The sequence below is a fragment of the Stenella coeruleoalba genome, assembly GCF_951394435.1.
Source record: "Stenella coeruleoalba genome assembly, chromosome: 10".
Taxonomy (NCBI): domain Eukaryota; kingdom Metazoa; phylum Chordata; class Mammalia; order Artiodactyla; family Delphinidae; genus Stenella; species Stenella coeruleoalba.
Genome location: NC_137156.1, coordinates 12,537,957 through 12,561,529, shown reverse-complemented (window position 1 = coordinate 12,561,529; position 23,573 = coordinate 12,537,957). Strand labels below are relative to the sequence as shown.

The 23,573-nt window shown below is 49.2% G+C and overlaps 1 protein-coding gene across 13 annotated transcripts in view; it reads left to right on the top strand.

Annotated features, from left to right (window-relative positions):
• ATXN1 (ataxin 1) overlaps positions 1-23,573 on the top strand; it is a 520,605-nt gene that overhangs the window by 483,016 nt on the left and 14,016 nt on the right. For all 13 annotated transcript variants that reach the window (XM_079935510.1, XM_079935503.1, XM_079935504.1 and 10 more), the window contains one exon: positions 14,239-16,291. In XM_079935510.1, the coding sequence (XP_079791636.1) occupies positions 14,399-16,291 (1,893 nt within the window). In that variant the 5' untranslated portion in view covers positions 14,239-14,398. The remainder of the gene's footprint in view (positions 1-14,238; positions 16,292-23,573) is intronic.

Sequence of the window (23,573 nt, the reverse complement as noted above, 5' to 3'; positions counted from 1 at the left end):
ATCAAAGAAGCTAAAACCGTCCCTGACATTTCCTGCTGAGTGCTGTCTGCTTGACAGTGTGCCACATTCGGAGGGCAGCGGCAGCCTTCCAGGGAGATTGTAAAATGTTCTTATTGAATGAATACCTGATTAAGTTAATGGTGCCGAGCCAAGGTGAGGAGGGGTAATTTGGCAGCCAAATTTCTGGCAGCTCATTCAGCGTCCTTAATGTTCCACCAGCTTCGTGCTGGGCTGCCTGTGAGCCCCGGGAGGGGCCGTGGTAATTAACTCAGCGTTTTGATTGAAAACAGCTGCAGGGAGCAAGTCATCCCATTGTCCGTTTTGCTGGTGATCGGAAAGGACTCGGGGCATCTTGGGCTCCACTGCGCAGCCTCCCTCTGGAGAAAACAATAGAGGTAGAGTGTAGGTTTCCCACTTGCTCTGCTTTTCAAAATGAACCATTCATCTTTTGAGGGTCAGAACTCAGCCACCCATTCAGCGAGTATGAGTCATACCCCCGGTTTTAAAACAAACATTTATTTCAGAGAGAATTCTTATCGCGGCTGATCTTTATAAGCTCATCTCTCTTTCTATGCTTGATTTAGGCTGGTTTCAGTAAAATTGCTGTCTTTGTAAATACGTATTCCTTCCAGTACATCCAAAGACGGTCAGCAGCCTTTCCTTGGGATTAATGTGAGGACAGTCTGGACAGAGTTTTGGAGAATGGGATGCGGATTTTTAGAGGTTAAAGATGTTATCGCCCACATCTTTAAAAACATCTCCTAGGGTGTGCTCTTACTTCTTGCTACGGGAATTATCTCGGGTTCATAATCTCACATGAGAATCCGTGCTAGAAATGGAATCTCTAAGTGCAGATGCTTTTCAGATACACAGTATTTTATGTCTCTCTGTCATGAGTTCCACTTTTGATCCAACACTGTACGATCACGTCCAAAAATTTAGAAGAAGATCCAGAAACACTTTGCCTTTTAGTAGCCAACTTCTAAGGGAGACAGAACAGCAACAGACACAGGATGAGAACTGTCAACCGACAAAGAAAGGACAGCAGCCCTAGAATCCCACAGGGTTATGAAATTCAGTCTGTATCCAGCACAGGGAGTTTACAGTCTAATGAGAAAGAGGCATGAAAATAAGTATAGAATACAATGGACACATTATATAAGTGCTGGTGAGCCTGAGAGAAGGAAGGGCTATGCAACACTGCAGTGGTCTTGAGTGGCTTTGTCAAGATGTTAGGAATGATTACAAAAGAAAGTCGCGGTCAGGGGGGCCGTTATGAGCAAAGGCATGGAGCCAGCGGCAGTGTTAGCCTAGGTGGGGATTGCAGACAGTTAGAGGATGGTGTGTATGTGATAAGATAAAGCATGGTCTTAAGCAGCACAGAGGAGAGGGCATGGGGTTGGGGTGGGGAGAACCTAAAATAAGTGACCTGGGGGGCTTCCCTGGCAGTCCACTAGTTAAGACTACACCTTCCAACGCAGAGGGTGTGGGTTCTGTCCCTGGTCGGGGAGCTAAGATCCCACATGCCTTGTGGCCAAAAACATAAAAACAAACAAACAAACCCGGAAGCAATATTGTAACAAATTCAGTAAAGACTTAAAAAAAAAAAAATGATCCACAGCAAAAAAAAAAAGAAAAGAAAAAAAAAAAAAAAGACCTCGAAGATAGGTTAGAGCCATGGTTCTCAAAGTATGGTCCCCAGACAGGTAGCCTCCACGTCATCTGGGAAGTCTGGGTAGGAGAACCTCTGGGTTAGAAAACAAGCAGCAGGGGGCATTGTGCAGGGGTGGTGGCTGGAGTGGAGAGTGTTCAGATAGAGCTGAGGGAATCCACGTACCCAAAGGCCTTGAGCCAAGTGTGTTTGAGCTGGAACGGGACACAGCTGCACCCATCTGTTTATGGATGATCTAGGGCGCCTTTCATGCTGCGCCGGCAGAGTGGAGGCCTTCCGATAGACTGTGCTGCCTGCAGAGCTGAAAATATCTACCGGGCAGCCCTTCACCGAAGTTTACTGACCCCTGATTTAGCAGGTGGGACTGACATTACCTGATGATGGAGCCAAGGGGAGAACACAAGGGCCGCGATACTGGCCAGCCTTCTGTGTTGAGTGGGCAGGGATGGGATAGTTTGAGGGTGGGGTGCTGCCTACCGTGGGTGTTTCTTAACTTTTTTCCAAGTATAGTTGATTTACAATGTTATGTTCCTTGGTATACAGCAAAGTGATTCAGCTGTACATATATATACATTCTTTTTCAGATTCTTTTCCCTTATGGTTTATCATAGGATATTGAATATAATTCCGTGTGCTATGCAGTAGGACCTTGTTGTTTATCCATTCTATATATAATAGTTTGCATCTGCTCATCCCAAACTCCCAATCCATCCCTCCCCCACCCCACCCGCCTTGGCAACCACAAGTCTGTTCTCCATGTCTGAGTCTGTTTCTGTTTTGTAGATAAGTTCATCTGTGTCACATTTTAGATTCCACAGATAAGTGATATCATATGGTATTTGTCTTTCTTTTTCTGACTGACTTCACTTAGTATGATAATCTCTAGGTCTATCCATGTTGCTACAAATGGCATTATTTCGTTCTTTTTTATGGCTAAGTAATATTCTATTGTATATATGTACCAGATCTTGTTTATCCATGCATCTGTTAATGGACATTTAGGTTGTTTCCATGTTTTGGCTGTTGTAAATAGTACTGCAACGAACATTGGGGTGCATGTATCTTTTCAAGTTCCAGTGTTTCCGGATACATGCCCAGGAGTGGGATTGCTGGATCATATGGTAACTCTATTTTTAGTTTTTTGAGGAACCTCCATACTGTTCTCCCTAGTGGCTGCACCAAGTTACATTGCCACCAGCAGTGCAGGAGGGTTCCCTTTTCTCCACACCCTCGCCAGATGCTTCTTAACTTCTTATGGCTCCCAGTTCTCATTGTGAAAATGCACACAAGTGTAAGAGCTTAGAGACACCCCAAAGTCCAGCCATGGAAAGCGGGCTAACTCTAGCAGGTATTTGGGGGGATCCACGTAGCTCCAAGCAGAACTTTGGGGGAAGGGGGCACTGTGAAGTTTAAAAACAAAACTGCAGTTGGTTTGCAAACTTTTAAAATCATGATATGTAATTTAAGTTTTTTTAATTGAGATAAAATATATATAACATAAAATTTACCATTTTAACCATTTTTCAGTCTGTATTTCCGTGGCATTAGGCACATTCACACTTTTGTGCAATCGTCACCACTGTCCGGCTCCAGAACTTTTTCATCATCCCAGACTAACTATATACACACTCAACAGTAACTCTGCATTACCCCTCCCCCCAGCCCCTGGTAACCTCTGTTTACTTTCTGTCTCTGTGAATTTGCCTGCTCTAGGTGGACCACACACAAGTGGAATCATATAATATTGGTCGTTTTGTGTCTGGCTTCTCCCACTTAGCATAATGTTTTGTGAAGATTTATCCAGCTTATAGTCCGTATCAGAATTTCATTCTGTGGTAAGGCTGAATTACAGTCCATTGTATGGATATACCCCATTTTCTTTGTCCCTTTCTCTGTTGAGGAACACAGCACAACCAGCTTGGACTGTCCCAGGCATGCACACAGCATCCTCTGTGATCTGGAGGAAGTACTTCCTCAAAACTCCGGAGAGGGGCTTCCCTGGTGGCGCAGCGGTTGAGAGTCCGCTTGCCGATGCAGGGGACACGGGTTCGAGCCCTGGTCCAGGAAGATCTCACATGCCGTGGAGCAAGTAAGCACATGCGCCACAGCTGCTGAGCCTGCGCTCTAGAGCCCAAGAGCCAGAACTGCTGAGCCCACAAGCCGCCATTACTGAAGCCCGCGTGCCTAGAGCCCGTGCCCCAGAACAAGAGAAGCCACCGCAATGAGAAGCCCGCTCACCACAATGAAGAGTAGCCCCTGCTCGCCACAACTAGAGAAAGCACTCACGGCAATGAAGACCCAATGCAGCGAAAAATAAAAAAAAAAAAATAAATTTGTTTAAAAAAAAAACCAAACAACTCTGGAGAGCCAGATGATGGAGCCCAGCCCTGTATTTGGTCTGTTGGGTTGTTCAGCCTCCACGGGGCCTTGGGAGATTTCTAGTAAGTCAGTTCCACACAGCAGACTGAGAACATTGAGACACCAGCAAGTAGCTGATGGGTTGCCCCCATTGCTCCAACACCTGGAACTCTGTACGCAGAAAGGTGACACGCTCAGTGCTGCTTACATGTGTGTGCCACTGGGTAATTGCCACAGGGAGACTTTCCCTATGGGACCCTAAGCCAGATCAGGTTGTCCCAGGCAGTGTTTTCCTCCCTCATTCTGTTCCATTCATCTGCCTGGCCACAGGCCACTGTTTTGGAATGTAGAGGTTTGGATTTATCTGGTCCTTGGCGCATGTTACATTCTTTTCCCTGAACCCCGATGAACTTCATTTATTATGCTTATTTTATTACTTGATCTATTTATTTTAAGTGTATAATCATCATGTGCTATATAAGAAGGAGTTTATGAGCCAATTACAAAGTTAGAGAACAGTTCCCACAAGGCTGCCCTCACTTCTCACACCACTTATAGGTTCTGGGGTGGGGGGAGTCCCCCATACCACCCTCAGATTCATCCATTGACTAGAAGCACAGAGCTCCCTGAAAGCTGCTGTACTCAGGTTCACACTTTACTACAGAGAAAGGATACAGGTTAAAATCAACCAAGGAAGAGGCATATAGGGCAGAGGTCTGGAGGGGTCCAGACACGGGGCTTCCAGGTGTCCTCTCCTCGTGGGGTCATGGGGGGCGTTACCTTCTCCCAGTCCTGCAGCGTGACAGTACACACACGGTACTGCCACCCATCGAGGCTCCTCCGAGCCCCGGTGTCTAGAGATTTTCTTGGAGCTCAGTCTCATACCACCCACGTGGTTGATCTTTTATCCTCAGCTCCTCCCGGAGGTTGGGTGCGTAACTTTAGTCTTTTAATTCCTCCAGAGGTTGGCACTGATATCGCCTGGGGCCCAAAGCCCCCCTCATAAATTATACTTTAGACTGGTGGTCAAAGCCCCCAGGCAAACAGACAGACTTCTATAGGCAGGACCTCCCAGTAGCCAAAGACAAAGGCCAGACGTCTGTTTGGGTGAGGTTAATCCTGCACTATATACCAGCCGATCTACTGCCTAATCCGAGAACTGGAACCCAGGTGTTTGCATTAGATGAATCAAGATTTTCATCTTATTTCTGCCATTTATGAGCCATGTAACCTTAGGGGCGTCCCGTAACACGCTGAGCCTCAGTGTGCTGGTCTTTACAATGGGATGATAACACACTGGCTGTTGCTTGTATGAAAAGCGTTGCTATCTATAGTCTACACAAAGAAAGCCCCAGTGGCTTCTGTCATACCTGCTTTGCTGGGTCCCAGGAGGTCTCAGGGCCTTTGTCGCCAAGACGGTGGTAGAGTTGTATAGTGTCCCAGAGACTGGAAGACAACCACAGAAGGGACCCCATCATGGAACTCCCAGGAGGAATGACCTGTTAGTTCAAGATTATACAGAACCTTCCACCCGCCCACATCAAGGGCAACAAATGCCTCAAGCCTGTCGCAGACTGCCTCAGTTCCAGAAAGGCATTTTTTTTACTTGATGGAGATTTTCGTGTTCTCTGTTTGTAAACTTGGGCCATCTAATCTCCTGGAACCCCAGCACCCTGGTAGTTGAGAGAATCTGACTAAGCCCCCTCCAGCTACCACGGGCCCCTTGCTGTGTGGTGTGTAGCAGAGCTTATGAGAGTGTGTGTGAGAAGACAGCTGGCAGCCTTCCCTGTGGGATGTGGAAAGAAGATTCTGCATTTCCCCACCATGCCTTTGGGGAATTACTCATCTAAGTGCTGTGGAAGAGCAGGCAGAGTGGAACCAGGAACCATTACACTTAACCCTTACAGAGACACGCCAAGCTCGAGTTTAGCATCTCACCTTTCTGTTGATTCTGCTTGTACCTGTGGAGTGGCTTTCATGCTTTTGGGTGTGAATGCGGGCCTGTGCATTGGGAGCTATTGTAACTATAATCCCTTCTACCAGCTGAAGAAAGAAAATAAATTCTCAAACATCCATGGCTTTTTCTTTTGTGTAAATCACAGGTGTGAGGAAAAACCCAGATGCTGGAAAGGATTGAGAGTTTGAAGGTATTGTGTTGATTTGATCACGGAACCAGGAGAGATTAGTGATCCATCAGTGTGGGTGAAAACAAGGGATTCAGGAAGAAGCATTTGCTGAGTTACAGTTAGGATGGTGAGCATTTATTGAGTGTGTGCACGATGCCAGGCACTGTGCATACTAATTCCTCCCCGTTTTATAGGCAGAGATATTACCTATAAGATTACACACTGTTGAGATGCTTACTCTCTAAACTGGACACATATATAATTTGGAGTAAAATAAAAATTACAAGAAAGAGAAAGATTCCATAGGCAGTAGGAGTGAGGCCAGGGTTGTTGGTTTTTTTTTTCTTTTTTAATTTTTATACAACTTGTAAAGGTTACTTTCCATTTACGGTTACCACAAAATATTGGCTCTATTTCCCGTGTTGTACAAGACATCCTTGAGCCTATCTTACACCCAAAAGTTTGTACCTCCCCCTCCTCCACCCCTATATTGCCTCTCTCTCCTTTGCACTGGTAGCCACCAGTTTGTTCTCTCTATCTGTGAGCCTGCTTCTTTTATGTTGTATTCACTAGTTTGTTGTTGTTGTTTTAGATTCCACATATAAGCAGTATCATTCTGTATTTCTTTCTCTGTCTTACCTCACTTAGCATAATGCCCCCCCCCCCGTCTGTCCATGTTGCTGCAAATGGCAAAGTTTCATTCTTTTTCAGGGCCAAGTAGTATTCCATTGTATAAATATACCACATCTTCTTTATCCATTCATCTGTTGATGGACAGTTAGGTTGTTTCCATATCTTGGCTATTGTAAATAACGCTGCTATGAACATTGGGGTGCGTATATCTTTCCAAATGAGTGTTTTGGGAGTTCTTTCAGATATATGCCCAGGAATGAGATTGTTGGATCATATGGTAGTTCTAGTTTTAGTTTTTTGAGAAACGTGCATACTGTTTCCCACAATGGCTGCACCAGTTTACATTCCCACCAGCAGTGCAGGAGGGTCCCCTTTTCTCCATGTCCCCGCTGTCCTCGACAGCACTTGTTATTTGTAGATGAAGCCAGGCTTTGAACTTGTCCTTTACCTACACCCCAGCCTATTCTTTCTACTACTCTCTGTGTCCTCCCCCTACTGGTACTAGTAAGAATATTAATTTGTTACCTTCCTATCAGTAATAATAATGTTTTATCCTGATATTCCAATGATGCCCATGGAAGTGAGTGCTGAACGACTTCTGAAGTGAGATTTCTCACTGTTGTGCTAAGAACATTCGATCAAGAGTCAAAAATTGACAGATCCTTGTCTCCTAACCCCAATTCTAATCATGTTACTGTGGCCAGTTCTTTGCACCTCGTCACAGCAGTCCCTCTGTCCTTAAAACAATTCACTCAGGAGCAGGGTGAGAACTGCTATGGGGTCATGGAAAGCACCTATGGTTCCCAGCCTCCAGCCAGAGTGGTGGGTAAACAGAGGTGCCCGTGTCCCGGGGTAGCTAATCTGGCACACACAGCCCTTGAGAGCAGAAGGGCATTTGCTTACGTATTGAACCAGGGAAGGTCTTGACAGAAAAGCATTTCCGGCTTTTCTTAAAAACTCAAACTCGACGTCTCTTGGACAATCCATTTGGGACCGGTTTCAGTCCAGATGGATATCCCTTCAAGTGATTATTTTTCCTTGAGCCTTTCCAGGAGTTCCAGCACGGGCAGGCTGCCAGGGGACACTGGCTGCTCAGATGCTGTGGCGACATCCCACATGAGCCAGGGACAGCCCAGCCCAGCTGTGGGCCTTGCCCCTCTGCCCTCCTCTCTCAGGCCTGACCTCCTGCGGACACAGAAGTGGGCCACATCCCCGTGCGGTGGACCCACCCAGAGGACAGATCTCCCTGTTTTTCCAGAGGTGGCAAAACCCACTAGGAACACCCCCCGGTGTCACAATCGTCACGTGGATGAGATACGATAATGGCAGAAGCCAGGAACGAAGGAGGAGCTTCACCCAGGCTTGAGGAAGCCTGTCACTCTAGTATGCTGACGTTAGAAGCAGATGAGGGAGCACGACTTAGGGAGGAGGGAGACCGGGGGGGCGGGGTTAGCTCCATGCCAAGCAGAGGAGTTCAGTGGAGGAAGGGCAGCAGAGCGGCTGTGCGTCTTGAAGAGTCCCCTCCAGCATCTTTCCATCAAGGAGATGGAGATGTGATCAGAACAGTGACTCCGAGTCAGTTTGTTGCCCTCAGAGCTTCCCTGAGCCAGGGAACACCCAAATGCAACTGTATTCTTACAGGTGGATTTAATTTTTTTTAATTATTACATTTAGTCACTGTATTCATTGCCCCCAAATCTATAGATGAACAGGGCCCCCCCAAACTGTTATTCTTGGTGCTAATAATATAAAGAGAGGGACTCTTTTCTCCTGCCTGTCCTCATTCCACTAACATCTCAGCTGTAGATGGTCATGGCAGATCCCTGCCTTCCCAGCCCTGTGTGGCATGTGTCACTTCACTGACTGAAGGGTCCTGCACCCTGGTGCAGACTTGAACTTGCTTTTGGTGACCCTAGAGGGAGGGAGAGCTTGTTTACACAGCGTGATAGCATCCAGGGCTCTCCACCTCTGACTCTGTAGGATTTTCCCTCTGAGGTTTCAGCGCTGCTGTGCCCTGGATCACCACTAGGTGGGCTCATTGAGCCTGGTGCTGGGTGATGTGCTGGGGGGTCCCTGCTGGCAAGCCTGTGAAGTATGAAGATCTCTCTCTCACTTCCTTAATCAACTCCGCCTCTAACACGGTATGTCACGCCCCCTGCAGTCCCTGATTAGTGCTAGGTGGAGTGCAGTGGTGCCCTGTACGTTTTCTCCCCCTCTCATCCCTATGATTGTGTCTCTCTTCCACATGGGACCATCAGTTCGTGTCTCCAAACTCTGCCTCAACACTTGGGATGCCACGGGGATCCCTACCTCATGAGGCAGCCCAGCTCATTTTAACAGTTCTAATTACTTTCTCATTTCTACTGTATATAGTCGTCGCTCAGTATTTGCGGGGGATTGGTTCCAGGAGCCCCCGATGCTTGAGCTCCCTGGTCGACGTTCCATGTAGGTCGTTCTGCATCCTCAAATTCAGCCAGCTGCAGATGATGTAGTACTGCAGGTATTTATTGAAACAAAAATCCCCGTATAAGTGGACCTGCGCGGTTCAAACCCGTGTTGTTCAAGGGTCAGCTGTGTATCAATGTAATTTGGAGGTCAGTTCTGCTCTCCTGCCTTCCACGGAGGGCCCTTTATAGATCTGAGCATTGCACCTCTGCTCCGGCTTTTTTCTGTCCCCCAGGCCACACATCTTCAGTTGCCTCAGCTGTTACTTACCTGTCTTGGGTCCAGACCTCCCACTAACCCCATCGCTCCACCCTGGGCATGCCCGCCAGTGTCCCCTTGCCTCAGGACTTTGTGGCTTTACCAGTGCCGTATGCTCCTGCAGTATTCATTCCATTATTGGGAATACTGTGCTTTTTAAAATGAAGCTTATAGTTACACCAGCTTTTAGGCACCATACCCAACTGTTGGTTCATATTGAATGGATGGTCAAACAGAAATTCCTGGGCTCTTTGATGTGAACTATTCTTAAGTCAGATTGCTCCAACCCTGCTATTAGACTAATTGAGCTATTGAAACCAAGGGCAGGGCATGTATATTTATTCTCGTTCATCTTTATTTTTTTGGTTTTGTGCCATCACTTCCAGCTTCTCAGGATATGTTTGAATATTAATTGCAGTAATATATTAAGCATCCCTTTTAGCCTTCTGTTACCTCTGAATATGATAACCAAAACACTAATAAAATGGTGAACAGAATAGAACTGAAAATAGAGTTCTGGCATACCATTTGCCCCATGCTGACACTGAATAATTAAGGTCCACTGTACATACTAGAAACAAGGTAAGTGTTTGATGAATGAATATGTGATCCACTTCCTTTGGGGCATTCTTGTTCAGTCAACCATGAAGGTATCTAATTACGCTATCATCCAACCCACCCTTCTCCATCCCAGAAACCTCAAGGATATCAGAGTTGGGCCTGTTTTTAATATTTAACCTAAATGAAGTGCCCTTGCACTACACAGATCTTCCTGTGTAATAATTTAGTAAAGCAAGAGGTTTGCATGTCAGGACTTCAAGAATCCTTGCCATGTCCTAGTGACCTCTCCCATCAGGTCCAGGTGTTCTCTTTTAAATGGTCATATGGTTTTTCCAGAACTGACACAAGCTCACCAGGCTGCATTTCCTCCTCTTTAAAACCGAAACCACGTCTCTGCTGTGCATGGACATACATGCCAGACAGTCATGGGTTTCACTCAAACTGAGAAACTCGCAGGATGGAGGGTGCTGGGCAGAGCAACCTAGTTTATTGCCCTGACCTTGGAATGCATTTTTAGGACTGTATGTATCAGATTCTAGGAGTGTCTTCCATTCAGAGCAGTTGGTTGTTATTTACAGGACTCGGAATCAGTGGGGATCATCTCATTTTCCTAACACTTCCAAAGCAATCTGAATCCATGTTAATGGGGGTGGGGGGGGGCTCTGGGGATTTTTGAATGATATCAAAGATATAAATATCTTCCTTTATTAAAGTCTGTTTTTTCTCCTGGAGATGATGGAATTAAACATAAAATGTACAATAACAGCCTTTTTGAAGTGTATTTCCTTATAGTTCTTGAAGATGGAAAGAGCCAGAAGAAAAGGAGCATCTGTTACTTAGAACTGTATTGGGTCTAGGTGACCCCCAAGTAAACAGCTGAGTTCTCCCTAAATATTAGCTGCTTATCTCCCAGGCTCCATCGATTCTGTTTGCTCACAGCACCTAGTTTGGTTTCCCAGCACCTACTCCATCCGAAGAGGCTCCAGACGTTTACTTTACTTAGAAGCTTATGCAGACAAGCTGAGTTTCTCACACCTTGCTGTGCATGTGAATCATCTGGCGGTGTTGTTAAAATGCAGACTCTGAAATCAGGAGGTTTGGGTGGGGCCTGAGGTTCTGCTTTTCTAAAGCTGCCGGGGGAGCTAGTCTGAGGACCACACTTGGAATAGCAAGGTCTTATTGCCACTGAGCTAAATTTTAAGATACTGATGAGAGAGATACAAATGTAGATATAAAGATGCTTAAGATGGATGTATTCAGAACAGCGACTAGCAGGCAAATTGTATGTAGTCAACCCTAAATAAATTTGTCTCGATCCATCTATTAATTCCCTGTTCACTTCCCCTTTCCTAATAATAATGTTGAAACCTATGATCTGCATGTGTGGCTCTTCGGTAACTTAGCAGTTATACAGTGGTGTGTGGCCCCGTATCTCTTGTTGTGACAGGTACATCCGGAGGTGAACTCCGGGACCCAGGTGAACCACTGGTGCGTTTCAGCACTGAAAAGGCAATGAGGGACATGCAGCTAGAAAGAGACCCTAAAAGCAGACATCCACTCTCCTTTTTTCTTCTCTTCTTCCTAGTCTCTCTCTTTCTCCCTTCCTTTTCCCTGCTGTACTTTGCACCTTCGCAATTTACCTCTCTGTTCTTTTAATTTATGAACTATCATCCAATGTACCAGGGACATGGTGGCGTCCTGTGGCGCCCTCTCGTGGTTCACTGAAAATACAGCAAGATACAGTCCCTATCCTCAGGATGATTTCCCCTGATGAGAGATACAGACAGTATAGAGAGCTAATGAAACACAGAGAAAGGGACACATGCCCCAGAACTAGAGAGACGCGACTCCTCCAAGCTGCGCTGGTAAATAGGAGACAAGGTCCTCCTAAAGGTAGGAGGAGGGAGTGTTGAAATTTGTATCAGTTTGGCCCCAGGTCGCTCCAGTTAATCTTTGTATCCTTGATTTATCATTTGTATTATCTGGAAAAGATGTTTATCAATGGACAGCTTTTCAGAAGAGTATATTTGAATCTGTGTGGTAAGGCCGATATGGTCCTAGTTGGTCCATTAGCAGAAGACCAGCCATGGAATCTATACTGAGATCTTTAGGGCCAACTGAGTCAGCCAGTGTCTTTCAAAAAACAACACAGTGTAAATAAACCAAGGCACTGCCGAGAACCAAGTCAGCATTCGTATTCAGATTCACTAAAGCTGAGTTCTTTTTTTAAAAGTACCTTCAGAGGGGTTTTCTAGGTTTGTGTATGGTGCGTTCGGTTGTACAGCAGTTTTACATTTGCATTGCTAATGGACCTCTTTCTGAATGCATTTGACATTTTACTTGGCTTTGAAAGGACTTTTATGCCGCTATTTTTTCTTCCCTAGAGCTGCCTTGGGCTAATTAACCTAGTGCCTTACTGGCTGGGCCTACTGTATTCTCATTCCGGATTCTGACATACTACTCTTGCATGAACTTCCCTAATGAAATCCTGTGGGGTTTTATTGGATCAGTGCTGCTGTGGAGCCAGCAGGGGGCGCATGGAACAGTTCGCTTTGAGTCCATCTCCTAAATGACTTTCCTTTGCTAGTCTGTGTGGGAACAGAGTTTATGCAGTTCTTTCTTAGCGTGACTTAAAACCTAGAGATAAAAGATCAGTATCAGTACTTTTTAAGTAGTCAAAAGGGGCAGCTGTTTTCAGTTTTTGTAGTTTAATTTTATTCTATCATTGTTTTGAAAATAGCACTGTCATCTTAATCTATTTGCACATATTGGGTGTAAATTACATGCCATGCATTTCATAAGAGAAGGCTATACAGAATGGAGTTATCTGGGACTTACAGAGCCCTAGGTCGGGGAGGGTAGTGCTGAAAACTGCTGCCTTAACTGTGTCTGTTTTAACATCAGACTATAGAAAAGCGGGTCTGTGTAGGAGAAATGCTAAAAACCCAGGGCCTGGAATTCCCAGAGCCTGATCCAGGGCTTCCCGGGGTCACAGCGCGTGACATGGCTCACGGCTGCAGCTGCTGCCTGTAGGCTGCCCTCACAACTGCCGCCTGTAAGCCTGGTCCCTGTTGGTTCCATTGATGATCTGCCTCTTGCCAGGTGGGCATCTGTCTGCCTACACAGTCATGGTAACAGAGTTCTGTGGTTCCTGAAAGACTGAGATTAGGTGTCCATGAAAACTGGCTCCAGGCTCACTACTTGTATGTCCAGGTTGAAACACTCGGGCCTGATTGGTCCAGCAGAGGTTTCATCTCTAGGGTTGAGGGTAGACTGGTTCTTTATGGAGCGTGTGGAGAGAAAATTCAAAGACCACTTGGAAAGGAAGTGAGAGGCAGAGGTAGAGCAAGCGTAAAGCCACCCTCGTTAAGCACACCCGCGGTGCCTCAGCCTGGTTATTGCATTTTTTTAAAACCATAACCATGTTCCTGTTTTAACTGTCCAACAGATTCCTTTTGGCTTTCTGTTAACCATGTGAGTAGCTGTACTGGGAGTTGTTTGGAAACTTGTAGAGAACACGATTATTTGGGGCTCCCTCTGCTGAGTTGGCCTGTGTATAGTGTGTGTGCACGTGCGTGCATGCGTGTGTTAGGGAGGAGAGAATCGTTGTAGATCCAGTATGGACCCAGAGTCAGTGGAATCTCTCAGGAGCGCCTTTGGCAGAGGAGGACTCAGACACAAGGTATGAAGTCCGCTGAGGATTTCCGTTCCTAACCTTGTCCTCCCAGTGCCTGGCTCAGAGGGTAGGTCTGGCTGACCTTCACCGGTGTCACCCACCTTGTGGGCATCGTTTGATTGCCCAGCGAGGTAAAGAAGAGCTAAGGTGTGGGAGTGGCATTTCTGGAAGCGAAACTAAGAAACGCATTGTCTACCTTCTGGAAAGAGAAAAAGAGAAGAGGGTCTTGAGAGAGGTGTCTTAGGAGACTTGCTAAATCCATAAAAAAGAGGTTTTGACTTGCTGCATGTTGTAATGATCTTGCTGACGTCCTAAACAGTGCGGCCGGCCAGCGTTTTACCTGCTCTAATGTGGGGACGGGCGGGGGCGGGGGTGTGTTTGGAATTCACGTTGACACCAGAAGCTTAGTCTCAATCTCGAGGAGGACGTTCTTTTCCGGTGCTGATGTTCTGATCGCCTCTCTCCTCCCTCTCCTCTTCCCCTTGTCCCGACCCTCTTCCTTTTCCCAGATTCCAGGGCGGCTGCTGGCGGATCGCACCCACAGGGAGATGATTCCTCATGAAGAGCCTGGATCCCCTACAGAAATCAAATGTGACTTTCCGTTTATCAGACTGAAAGCAGAGCCAGCCAGAGAGTGAAACGGTCACCGTGGAGGGGGGACGGCGAAAAATGAAATCCAACCAAGAGCGCAGTAACGAATGCCTGCCTCCCAAGAAGCGCGAGATCCCCGCCACCAGCCGGCCCTCGGAGGACAAGGCCACGGCTGTGCCCAGCGACAACCACCGCGCGGAGGGTGTGGCATGGCTCCCGGGCCACGCGAGCGGCCGGGGCCACGCGGGCGGGCGGCTAGGGCCGGCGGGGCCCCCGGCAGAGCTCGGTTTACAGCAGGGAATAGGTTTACACAAAGCGCTGTCCGCGGGGCTGGACTACTCCCCGCCCAGCGCGCCCCGGTCCGTCCCGGCGACCACGACGATGCCCGCGTACCCGCCCCCGCAGTCCGGGGCCCCGGTGTCGCCCGTGCAGTACGCCCACCTGCCGCATACCTTACAGTTCATCGGCTCTTCCCAGTACGGCGGGCCCTACGCCGGCTTCATCCCTTCTCAGCTGATCTCCCCCACGGCCAGCCCCGTCACCAGTGCGGTGGCCTCGGCCGCGGGGGCCGCCACTCCATCCCAGCGCTCCCAGCTGGAGGCCTATTCTACCCTGCTGGCCAACATGGGCGGCCTGAGCCAAGCCTCGGGACACAAGGCTGAGCAGCAGCAGCACTTGGGCAGGACCGCGGGGCTCCTGCCCCCCGGGTCCCCACCACCCACCCAGCAGAACCAGTACATGCACATCTCCAGCTCTCCGCAGAGCGCCGCGCGCCCGGCCTCCCCGCCGGCCATCCCCGTCCACCTGCACCCGCACCAGACGATGATCCCGCACACACTCACCCTGGGGCCCTCCCCGCAGGTCGTCGTGCAGTACACCGACTCCGGCAGCCACTTTGTCACCCGTGAGGCCACCAAGAAAGCCGAGAGCAGCCGGCTGCAGCAGGGCGCGCAGGCCAAGGAGATCCTGAACGGGGAGATGGAGAAGGGCCGCAGGTACGGGGCGCCCACCGCGGCCGACCTGGGCCTGGTGAAGGCGGGCGGCAAGGCCGTTCCCCACCCGTACGAGTCCAGGCACGTGGTGGTCCACCCCAGCCCTGCCGACTACGGCAGCCGCGACTCCTCCGGGGTGCGGGCCTCTGTGATGGTCCTGCCCAACAGTAGCACCCCTGCCGCCGACCTGGAGGTGCAGCAGGTCACCCACCGAGAGGCCTCCCCCTCCGCCCTCAACGACAAAAGCGGCCTGCACCTAGGGAAGCCCGGGCACCGGTCCTACGCGCTGTCTCCCCAGCAGGCCCTGGGCCCTGAAGGCGTGAAGGCCGCCGCCGTCGCCACGCTGTCCCCCCACACGGTCATTCAGACCACACACAGTGCTTCGGAGCCCCTCCCGGTGGGACTGCCGGCCACTGCCTTCTACGCAGGGACTCAGCCGCCCGTCATCGGCTACCTGAGCAGCCAGCAGCAAGCGATCACCTACGCCGGCGGCCTGCCCCCGCACCTGGTCCTCCCCGGCACCCAGCCCCTGCTCATCCCTGTGGGCAGCGCTGACATGGAGGGGTCGGGGGCGGCCTCGGCCATCGTCACGTCGTCGCCCCAGTTTGCTGCAGTGCCTCACACATTCGTCACCACCGCCCTTCCCAAGAGCGAGAACTTCAGCCCCGAGGCCCTGGTCACCCAGGCCGCCTACCCAGCCATGGTGCAGGCGCAGATCCACCTGCCCGTGGTGCAGTCGGTGGCATCCCCTGCAGCCGCGCCCCCTACGCTGCCTCCCTACTTCATGAAAGGCTCCATCATCCAGCTGGCCAACGGGGAGCTGAAGAAGGTGGAGGACTTAAAAACGGAAGACTTCATCCAGAGTGCAGAGATCAGCAACGACCTGAAGATCGACTCCAGCACTGTGGAGAGGATCGAGGACAGCCACAGCCCGGGCGTCGCCGTGATACAGTTCGCTGTCGGGGATCACCGAGCACAGGTAACGTTCATCCGGATCACACAGGTAGGGGGACACCCCGCCGCACCACCTTCACCGCTTCCCGGCAGTGAATTTCTTCCGAGAGGCAGACCTGTCAGTGGCTGTGGGGATGGATGATGGAGGGTTTTTATTCACACCTGGAAGTTAGACTCGTCACGTTTCCCAACCACGTTCTCTAAGAGAATTAAGCCCTCGTACACCAAAGCACCTGCTGTTTGTAATGAATTAACTTCTCTGTGTCTAGAGTGGGGCTGGTCAGGTACCGTTCTTGGGACAATTAAGAAGATCGCCACTCAAGCTATTTTTTTGTTCTGTGGTTTAGATGAGGAACCCTGATTAAGAAAAGTCATCTGTTCCCCTCCCCCCCCTTCTTTTGGTCAGGAAAGGACAGTGCTGGTTAAGGTGAGAACGTTAAGTGCCCAGAGTGGCCACACCCCATGACATGTCTTTGTTGTAAAATGTAGGTTTTGTTATTATTTAGGTATGGTGAGGCCAACAGATGAGAATACAACAGCCATTGAAAAGATAGTTTGTTATACTCAGATGCCAAGAGGAGGGTTTGTGTCGTGCCATGTGGGGCCACGTGGGGAAGCACCAGGGTCAGTCAGGAGGCACTGAGATTGAGAAACCATGGGCAAGAGCCTTGATCGTGGTTTCAGGGGGAAGGAGTGGGTGAGGCAGGGTAGGCAGACTTCGGATTGGCTAGTTGGAATCATTTCAGCAGGCCCTGGGCACAGGAGCTGTCCCTGGGTGTCTGGTACCTGGCCCTGGGGTGATCAGGGCTGGTGGACAGTGGCCCAGAGAGTGAAAGCTCCACAGAGGAGGTGGCTGGGTTGTGGGTGTTTGCTTTGCATATGAAGGACGTTCTCCCAGGCAGGTGAGCTGTCAGCTGTCTCTAGCAATGAGCTAACCCAGGGGGGCACAGTCCATCCAGAGTCAACAAGGCCCCAGGATGTCAAAGCATCAGATACAGAGAATGAAAGGCGTGGTTAATATCGTCTGCAAAGTCAGGGCTGTCCCAGGTGAGCTCCTGGACTTCTGATATATAGGAACCCCAAGGACCAGATGTAGCCAAGCTGAGTCATGTTAAAACTGGAACTGTGATGAGCTCTCTTAGTTTCCATGGGTTCCTTCAGTCCACTCTTCTCCAGTTTCTTAAATCACTTGAATGCGTTTATTCTGCCCATGTGTACGAAACAGCAGTTTCACTGCCTAGCTTGCTTGGAGTCAATCAGGTTTGGCCCTGAGGCCAGGAACTGCCCTGGTGGATGGTAGAGACTCACTCCCTCTGGGAATGGTTTCACTGAGGCCTTTTTTTTTTTTTTTTTTTTTTTTTTTTTTTTTGTGGTATGCGGGCCTCTCACCGCTGTGGCCTCTCCCATTGCGGAGCACAGGCTCCGGACGCGCAGGCTCAGCGGCCATGGCTCACGGGCCCAGCCGCTCCGCGGCATGTGGGATCTTCCCGGACCGGGGCACGAACCCGTGTCCCCTGCATTGGCAGGCGGACTCTCAACCACTACGCCACCAGGGAAGCCCCTCACTCAGGACTTTGAAACACTCAGATGTGACAGCACCTCCTTCAGGTTGAAATGAGTTGAAAAATGGTCATGGCATAGCTGGTATTTGGGACATTCAAAGAAAATAAACTAGTTAATGGTTTGAATTGTTTTTTGTATATTTAAAAGAAAAAGATCAAGTGAGGTAGGGGAGCCCGATTTTCCAAAGCATTTTCCAGAACTGCTTGTGAATGTCCGGATGTGGGATCGTGCACGATATCAGGGGACCTGTGTTGCCAGGAGCTTTTAGCCCCGAAGACTTTTCTTTTTTTATGGTGAGATGTTGCTGTAGCCTTTCGTAAGGCCCAAGAAAGATTTCTCAGAGTTCTGATTTAAATATATATATATAGCAAAAAGGAGAATATTTGGAAAAGGGCATCATTATTTAGAACTCACTACCCGTCTGTAGTTTCTGTTCACTCCCACTGTCCTACATGGATTAGGGGTGGATGGATACTAGTTGAAAGAACAAGCTGTCTTTAGCAAAGTTGTCTTTTAACAGACCCCAGGTGAAGCCTGGAAAATAAACAAGAAGGAGAAGTAAACATGTTTTTTCATGGTCCTTTTAATCCTTAAAGCACTACTGTGAAGAGAGGTAGGCATGGAAAGAGGGGTGATCTTGAAAATGCTGCTGTCTCCGGCCTAGCATCTCTTTCAGTAAAGAGCAGCTCTGAGCTGAGGGCTCATCTCCAAGGCCCTGGCAGCCTCCGTAGTCATCAGGAGCTTCACAGACCTCTAGGTTTCACATCGACCCGACCCGGCAGTTCTTAGAGAGGAAGCATCTCTCTGTTTGCCCCGCTGGATCCTTTGCAGAGTGAACGCTTAAACGATGGTGAAGTCGGCTTCCATGTGGGAAGTCTCGTTTCCTTCCCATCGCCAGACCACCAGTCTCCTCGCTGACGGCCAAGGTGCAAATAAGAAGGCCGCGTGTTTGTCAGGGTCTGCTCACAGGTCTGTGGCTTCGGCTCCAAAGGGTGGCTGGAGTTTCACGCTGTAGAGACACACGTGCGGGGCCCCGACACCACCAGTGATTTGTCACTTTACCCCCAAAGCCTATCAGAAACAGGCTGACGTCATCACAGCTAAAATACTCCACCAGCTGTGCTTACCACAAGTGACAGGAGCAGAGTCAGGAGGGAAGCAGAGGAAGCGGGAGGGGGAGAGGGAAGGGAGACAGAAAACGAAGGCCTGGATTTAATTTACACTCCGAGGGCTGAGGACTTCCCTCCATCCTCAGCGGCACTCGGTGGGGTTTTCTCCCCTGGTCTGTCTGCTCAGTGGATTCGAAATCACTAACACTTGCACCCACAGGGAGATTTAGACACATGCAAATTGTTGCACTTAATGAGCAAACTCACAAATTGGATTGGGGAAGTTGTGGAAGGAAGGGGTGGTTTGCTAGAGGACAGATGGCTTTATGACCCCAGGCATAAATCCTGCACGGAAGCAGGACCACAGGGATGCTTGACTTCATAACCAACCACGGGCATCCCCGGTGAATGTAGTGTGGCTGGTGGGGAGAAGCCACGAGCCTGGGGTCTGGTTGGCTGCAAGGTAAGTGGTCTCACCTCTCAGAGCTGGGGGTTTTCTCATCGCTAAAATGGGCAAATGATTCCTTATACAAGATCATATCTTGGGCCTCTTCTCGTTTTTGTAATCCCTTGCTTTCCTACCGTGCAGAACAGGTGTTATAAAATTTACTAGCATCCACTAAGCAAAAACCAAAGGGGGGACATAAAGGGAAACTTCCCTGACTTCATGCTTACAATCAGCGCATAGACCTCGTTGGAAGGAAAGCCACCCTGATAGAGCCCAGGGAGTTTTCACTGAGGGCATTGTTTTCAGGAGCCAAATTCCGAATTATTTTTGTGTGAAAGACACCTCCAGGGTGGTCTCCAGCTAAAGCTCTAGATGAGGCAGCGTAGGAGAAAATTGCTTTTGCGTGTTCGTCACCACCCGTGAGGTTTTGTCCTACCCAGTGCAGTATTTCTCGGCCCAGGCAAAGCGTCCTTGCATCCGAGTTCCCCCACGCCGGTGCCGTGGGAGAACAAAAAGGGCATCCCAGGCATTGTCTGTTAGCCTGTGCGCACCACAGGAAGCCTCTTCAGAGCCACCCGTGGTCTCCTTAGTCCGTGGCGAGTCCCAGAAGGGATCCCCAGGTGATAGCATCAACGTGGGAGCCGGTGTGATGCGGCTGGAGGATGGAGCGTGGTCTGCTTGGGTGGGAAGCAGGTTAGCTGGTCAGAAAATGCAGGACCCGGATCCACCAGTCTGGAGCTTGTGCAAACCATGTACAGATCAGTGCACACATACTTCACGGTACAAATTACGTGTGAGCCTTCCATTCAGTTTATGCCGTAGTGCAAAGAAAGAAGGTTGTCAGACGGATGAAAGAAAATACGTTCGAAGGAACCAGCACAGTAGGTAGCACGTAGTAGGCCCTCGCCAATGTTAGTTTCCTTTCCCTGCTTCCACTTGGGTGACTTTGGCCCTGAGAAGAGAAAGGTTAGCTTCTGAAAAATGAATAAAAGGCTTCATTCTCTCCAAAGAGTTTGTGGAAGGAGAGACAGTTTAGAAAAGTCTAGAAAGAAGGCTGACCATTTCCGGCGAGCACAGTGAGCCCTTTTACGCTGCCTCTGTCCCTGTGGCATGTTCCCCTGAGTGGCCCAGGAGTACCCATCCTGCTGCTTCTCTGAGGAAGGCTCCGTGACCTCATGCTAGCCTGTGTGCCTGTGACACAGTCTGCGTTTTCCTGAGCGTGAGCTGGACTGGAGGGGTCGTTGGGTGGTCCACTCTGCACATCAGTAAGAGGACCGGTGCAGAAACGGGCTCGCGCCCCTTTCTTTTGCAGAGAGGATCTAAGCATCATGCCCACCGGGGGACCCCCTGCCCGGGATGGCGCCCCCTGGGGGGCCCTGGGCTTCCATCTGGCAAACAGTGTTCTGTCTGAGCAGCTACCCAACGCCTCCATCTCATTCTTCCCAGGCTCAGCTTTTCTGAAGAGTACACGACATTTTGTCAGAATTGTAGTACATTTTATCTGTGAGCTGCTCTGGGGTGACACTGTCGTTGACTGCGTTTTTCCTAAGTGCCGGCCTCCGTCTGTTCTTAGGGCCGTCTGTCGCGTCCCAGATTCAGGAAGGTGACTACTTCCTTTTACCTCCTTGGTGGCTGCTTCGTATTCCATGCCATTTTCTTCTCCCGACTGTCGCGCGCGCGCGCGCGTGTGTGTGTGTGTGTGTGTGTGTGCGTGCGTGTGTGCGTGTTATAATGACGTGATCGCTGCATGTCTGCTGATGGCTTTTCTTTCATTCCACTATTTTTTATTTTGACTGCCGCGCTCTGTGAGCCATGCAGTTAATGGATTAGTTGGTGCCTAAAAATAGCCAGAGCCCTCACGCAAGCCACGCAGAAGCCTGTGTGGTCCCTTAGCAGCCAAGGCAAACTAACTTGCCAGACATTTTACATGTAGGGCCTGGTGGATATGAACCCTAATGAATCAGAAAATAGGTAGTGGCTTCCCTCAAAGCAGAGCTCATTACCGGGCCTGGGGTCCAGTGATTGGTGAGAATCCATTCAGTTCTAACGCCAGAAAGGCTCCAGCAGAGAAATGGTGTCGAACACATTTTTGTTTGTGTGTGTGTGTTCCCTCCCCTCCCCACAAAAGAAGAAAAATGCTCTCCTTTAGCCTGTGTGTGATGTAAGTGCCCCCGGCTTGGGGATCTTACATGTGTTATTTAATTTATTTATTTAAAGGCAAAGAGGATTTTTTTTTTTTTTTGGCTGTGTTGGGTCTTCGTTGCTGCGTGCGGGCTTTCTCTAGTTGCGGTGAGCGGGGGCTACTCTTCATTGCAGTGGCTTCTCGTTGCAGAGCACAGGCTCTAGGCGCATGGGCTCAGCAGTTGTGGTGCACGGGCTTAGTTGCTCCACGGCATGTGGGATCTTCCCGGACCAGGGCTCGAACCCGTGTCCCCTGCATTGGCAGGCGGGTTCTTAACCACTGCGCCACCAGGGAAGCCATTACGTGTTTTACTGAAGCAGATTCTCTAGGACCATTGTTGTTTATAGCTTTTTAAAAAATAGACTTTATTGTTGGAAGTAGTTTCAGGTTTACAAAACATTGAGCAGAAAGTACAGAGAGTTCCCAGATGCCTGAAGTTTCCCCTGTTATTAAAATCTTGCATTTTTGTGGTTTACTTGTGACAATTGATAAGCTAAATGGATACATGGTTATTAACTAAAGTCCATACTTCACATTAGGGTTTACTCTGTGCTGTACATTCTGTGGTTTTCATAAATGTGTAATAGCACGCATCCAGCCTCCCAGTGTCCTAGAAACTAGTTTCCCCACCCACAAAATCCTTCCTGCTTCATCTATCGGTACTCCACCCCACACCCCTGGCAACCGCTGATCTGTTTCCGTCTCTGTAGTTCTGCCTTTTCCGGAATGTCCTGCAGTTGGACTCCTATAGTATGTAGCCTTTTCAGACTGGCTTCTTCCACTTGGCAACATGCGTTTAAGGTGCTGCCGTGTCTTTTTGTGGCTTTGAGAGCTCATTTCTTTTTAGCCCTAAATAACATGCCGTAGTTCTTTCAGGCACACATTTTAAGACCCCAGGGGAGGAGGGCAAGTGGGATAGACCCGTGTGCCCCAGACCTGCCCTGGTTACCTGCTGCATGGGTCCCGTGGAGGCCCTGGGAGCCAAGCGACAATGCGAGAAGAACCTAGCTCATCCGTCACTTGGGGTTTGTGTTTGGAGGTGTCTCTGCGCGGGGATGTGGGTTCAATGAAACAACTTCCACCAAAGACTGAGTCAGGCTTAGCGCGAATGTGATGAAATGTTTTAAATAGAACACTCACCGACGCTCTTACACTCGATTGAAGAGGTGTGACTTTTTATTAATGATCTTTCAACGTCGAAGTGAATGGGGCTCTCCATCAGCCCCTCCGTCTTTGTTCCAGGGTTCTCTGATTTTCTTGATGTGTGGAATGTGGTTGTGCAAATTGGCCTTCGAGGAAAGCAGACTGGCTTTTCTCTGCAGGTGAAACGGACCAAGAACTTCACTTGCAGACAAAGTTAGGGATTCCCAATGTAATCATTTCACCAAGAGCAAGACGTCATCACTGAAACCCAGCTTCTGAGCGATGTCCTTGCTCCCAGATGCAGGCAGAATTTGTACATTTGTGATAGGCTCAAGCAAAGACGTTTTGTAAAACAGATGCCCTTCGCATATGTGAAAACAGGGATTCTCGTGAAGGAAAATGGAGACAAAGTTAAGCAACAGACCTTTTGTTTTCTTTATAGCTTGCTTTTGGTGATACGTACATATGTGTGTATATACGTACATATGTGTGTATATAGACATAGCACCAATCTACCATTGAAAAGTACAACCAAACAGCATAAGTATGCGTATATGCATGCATTGTTTAGATACAGTAGTCTTTAACCAAGTAGCTAAAGGAATTTTGCTGAACACAGGAAGGTGACATGGAATAAATAATTATCAGCCCAGCAGTGAGGATGTGTTGCCTCCCTGTCTTGGTTTCTTCATCCTGAATGGAAGCTGGAGGTGATCGTTTTAGAGGAGTTGGTTTAGCGGGGCTGGAGGGAGGGAGGGGAGGGCAGGTTTCTCTCTGGAGCAGTGGTGAGCAACGGGCGTGCCTGCAGCAGCCGGAGGAGGGCGGGAAAAGGGCACAGGAGGATGGGAGGTGATCACTCCTA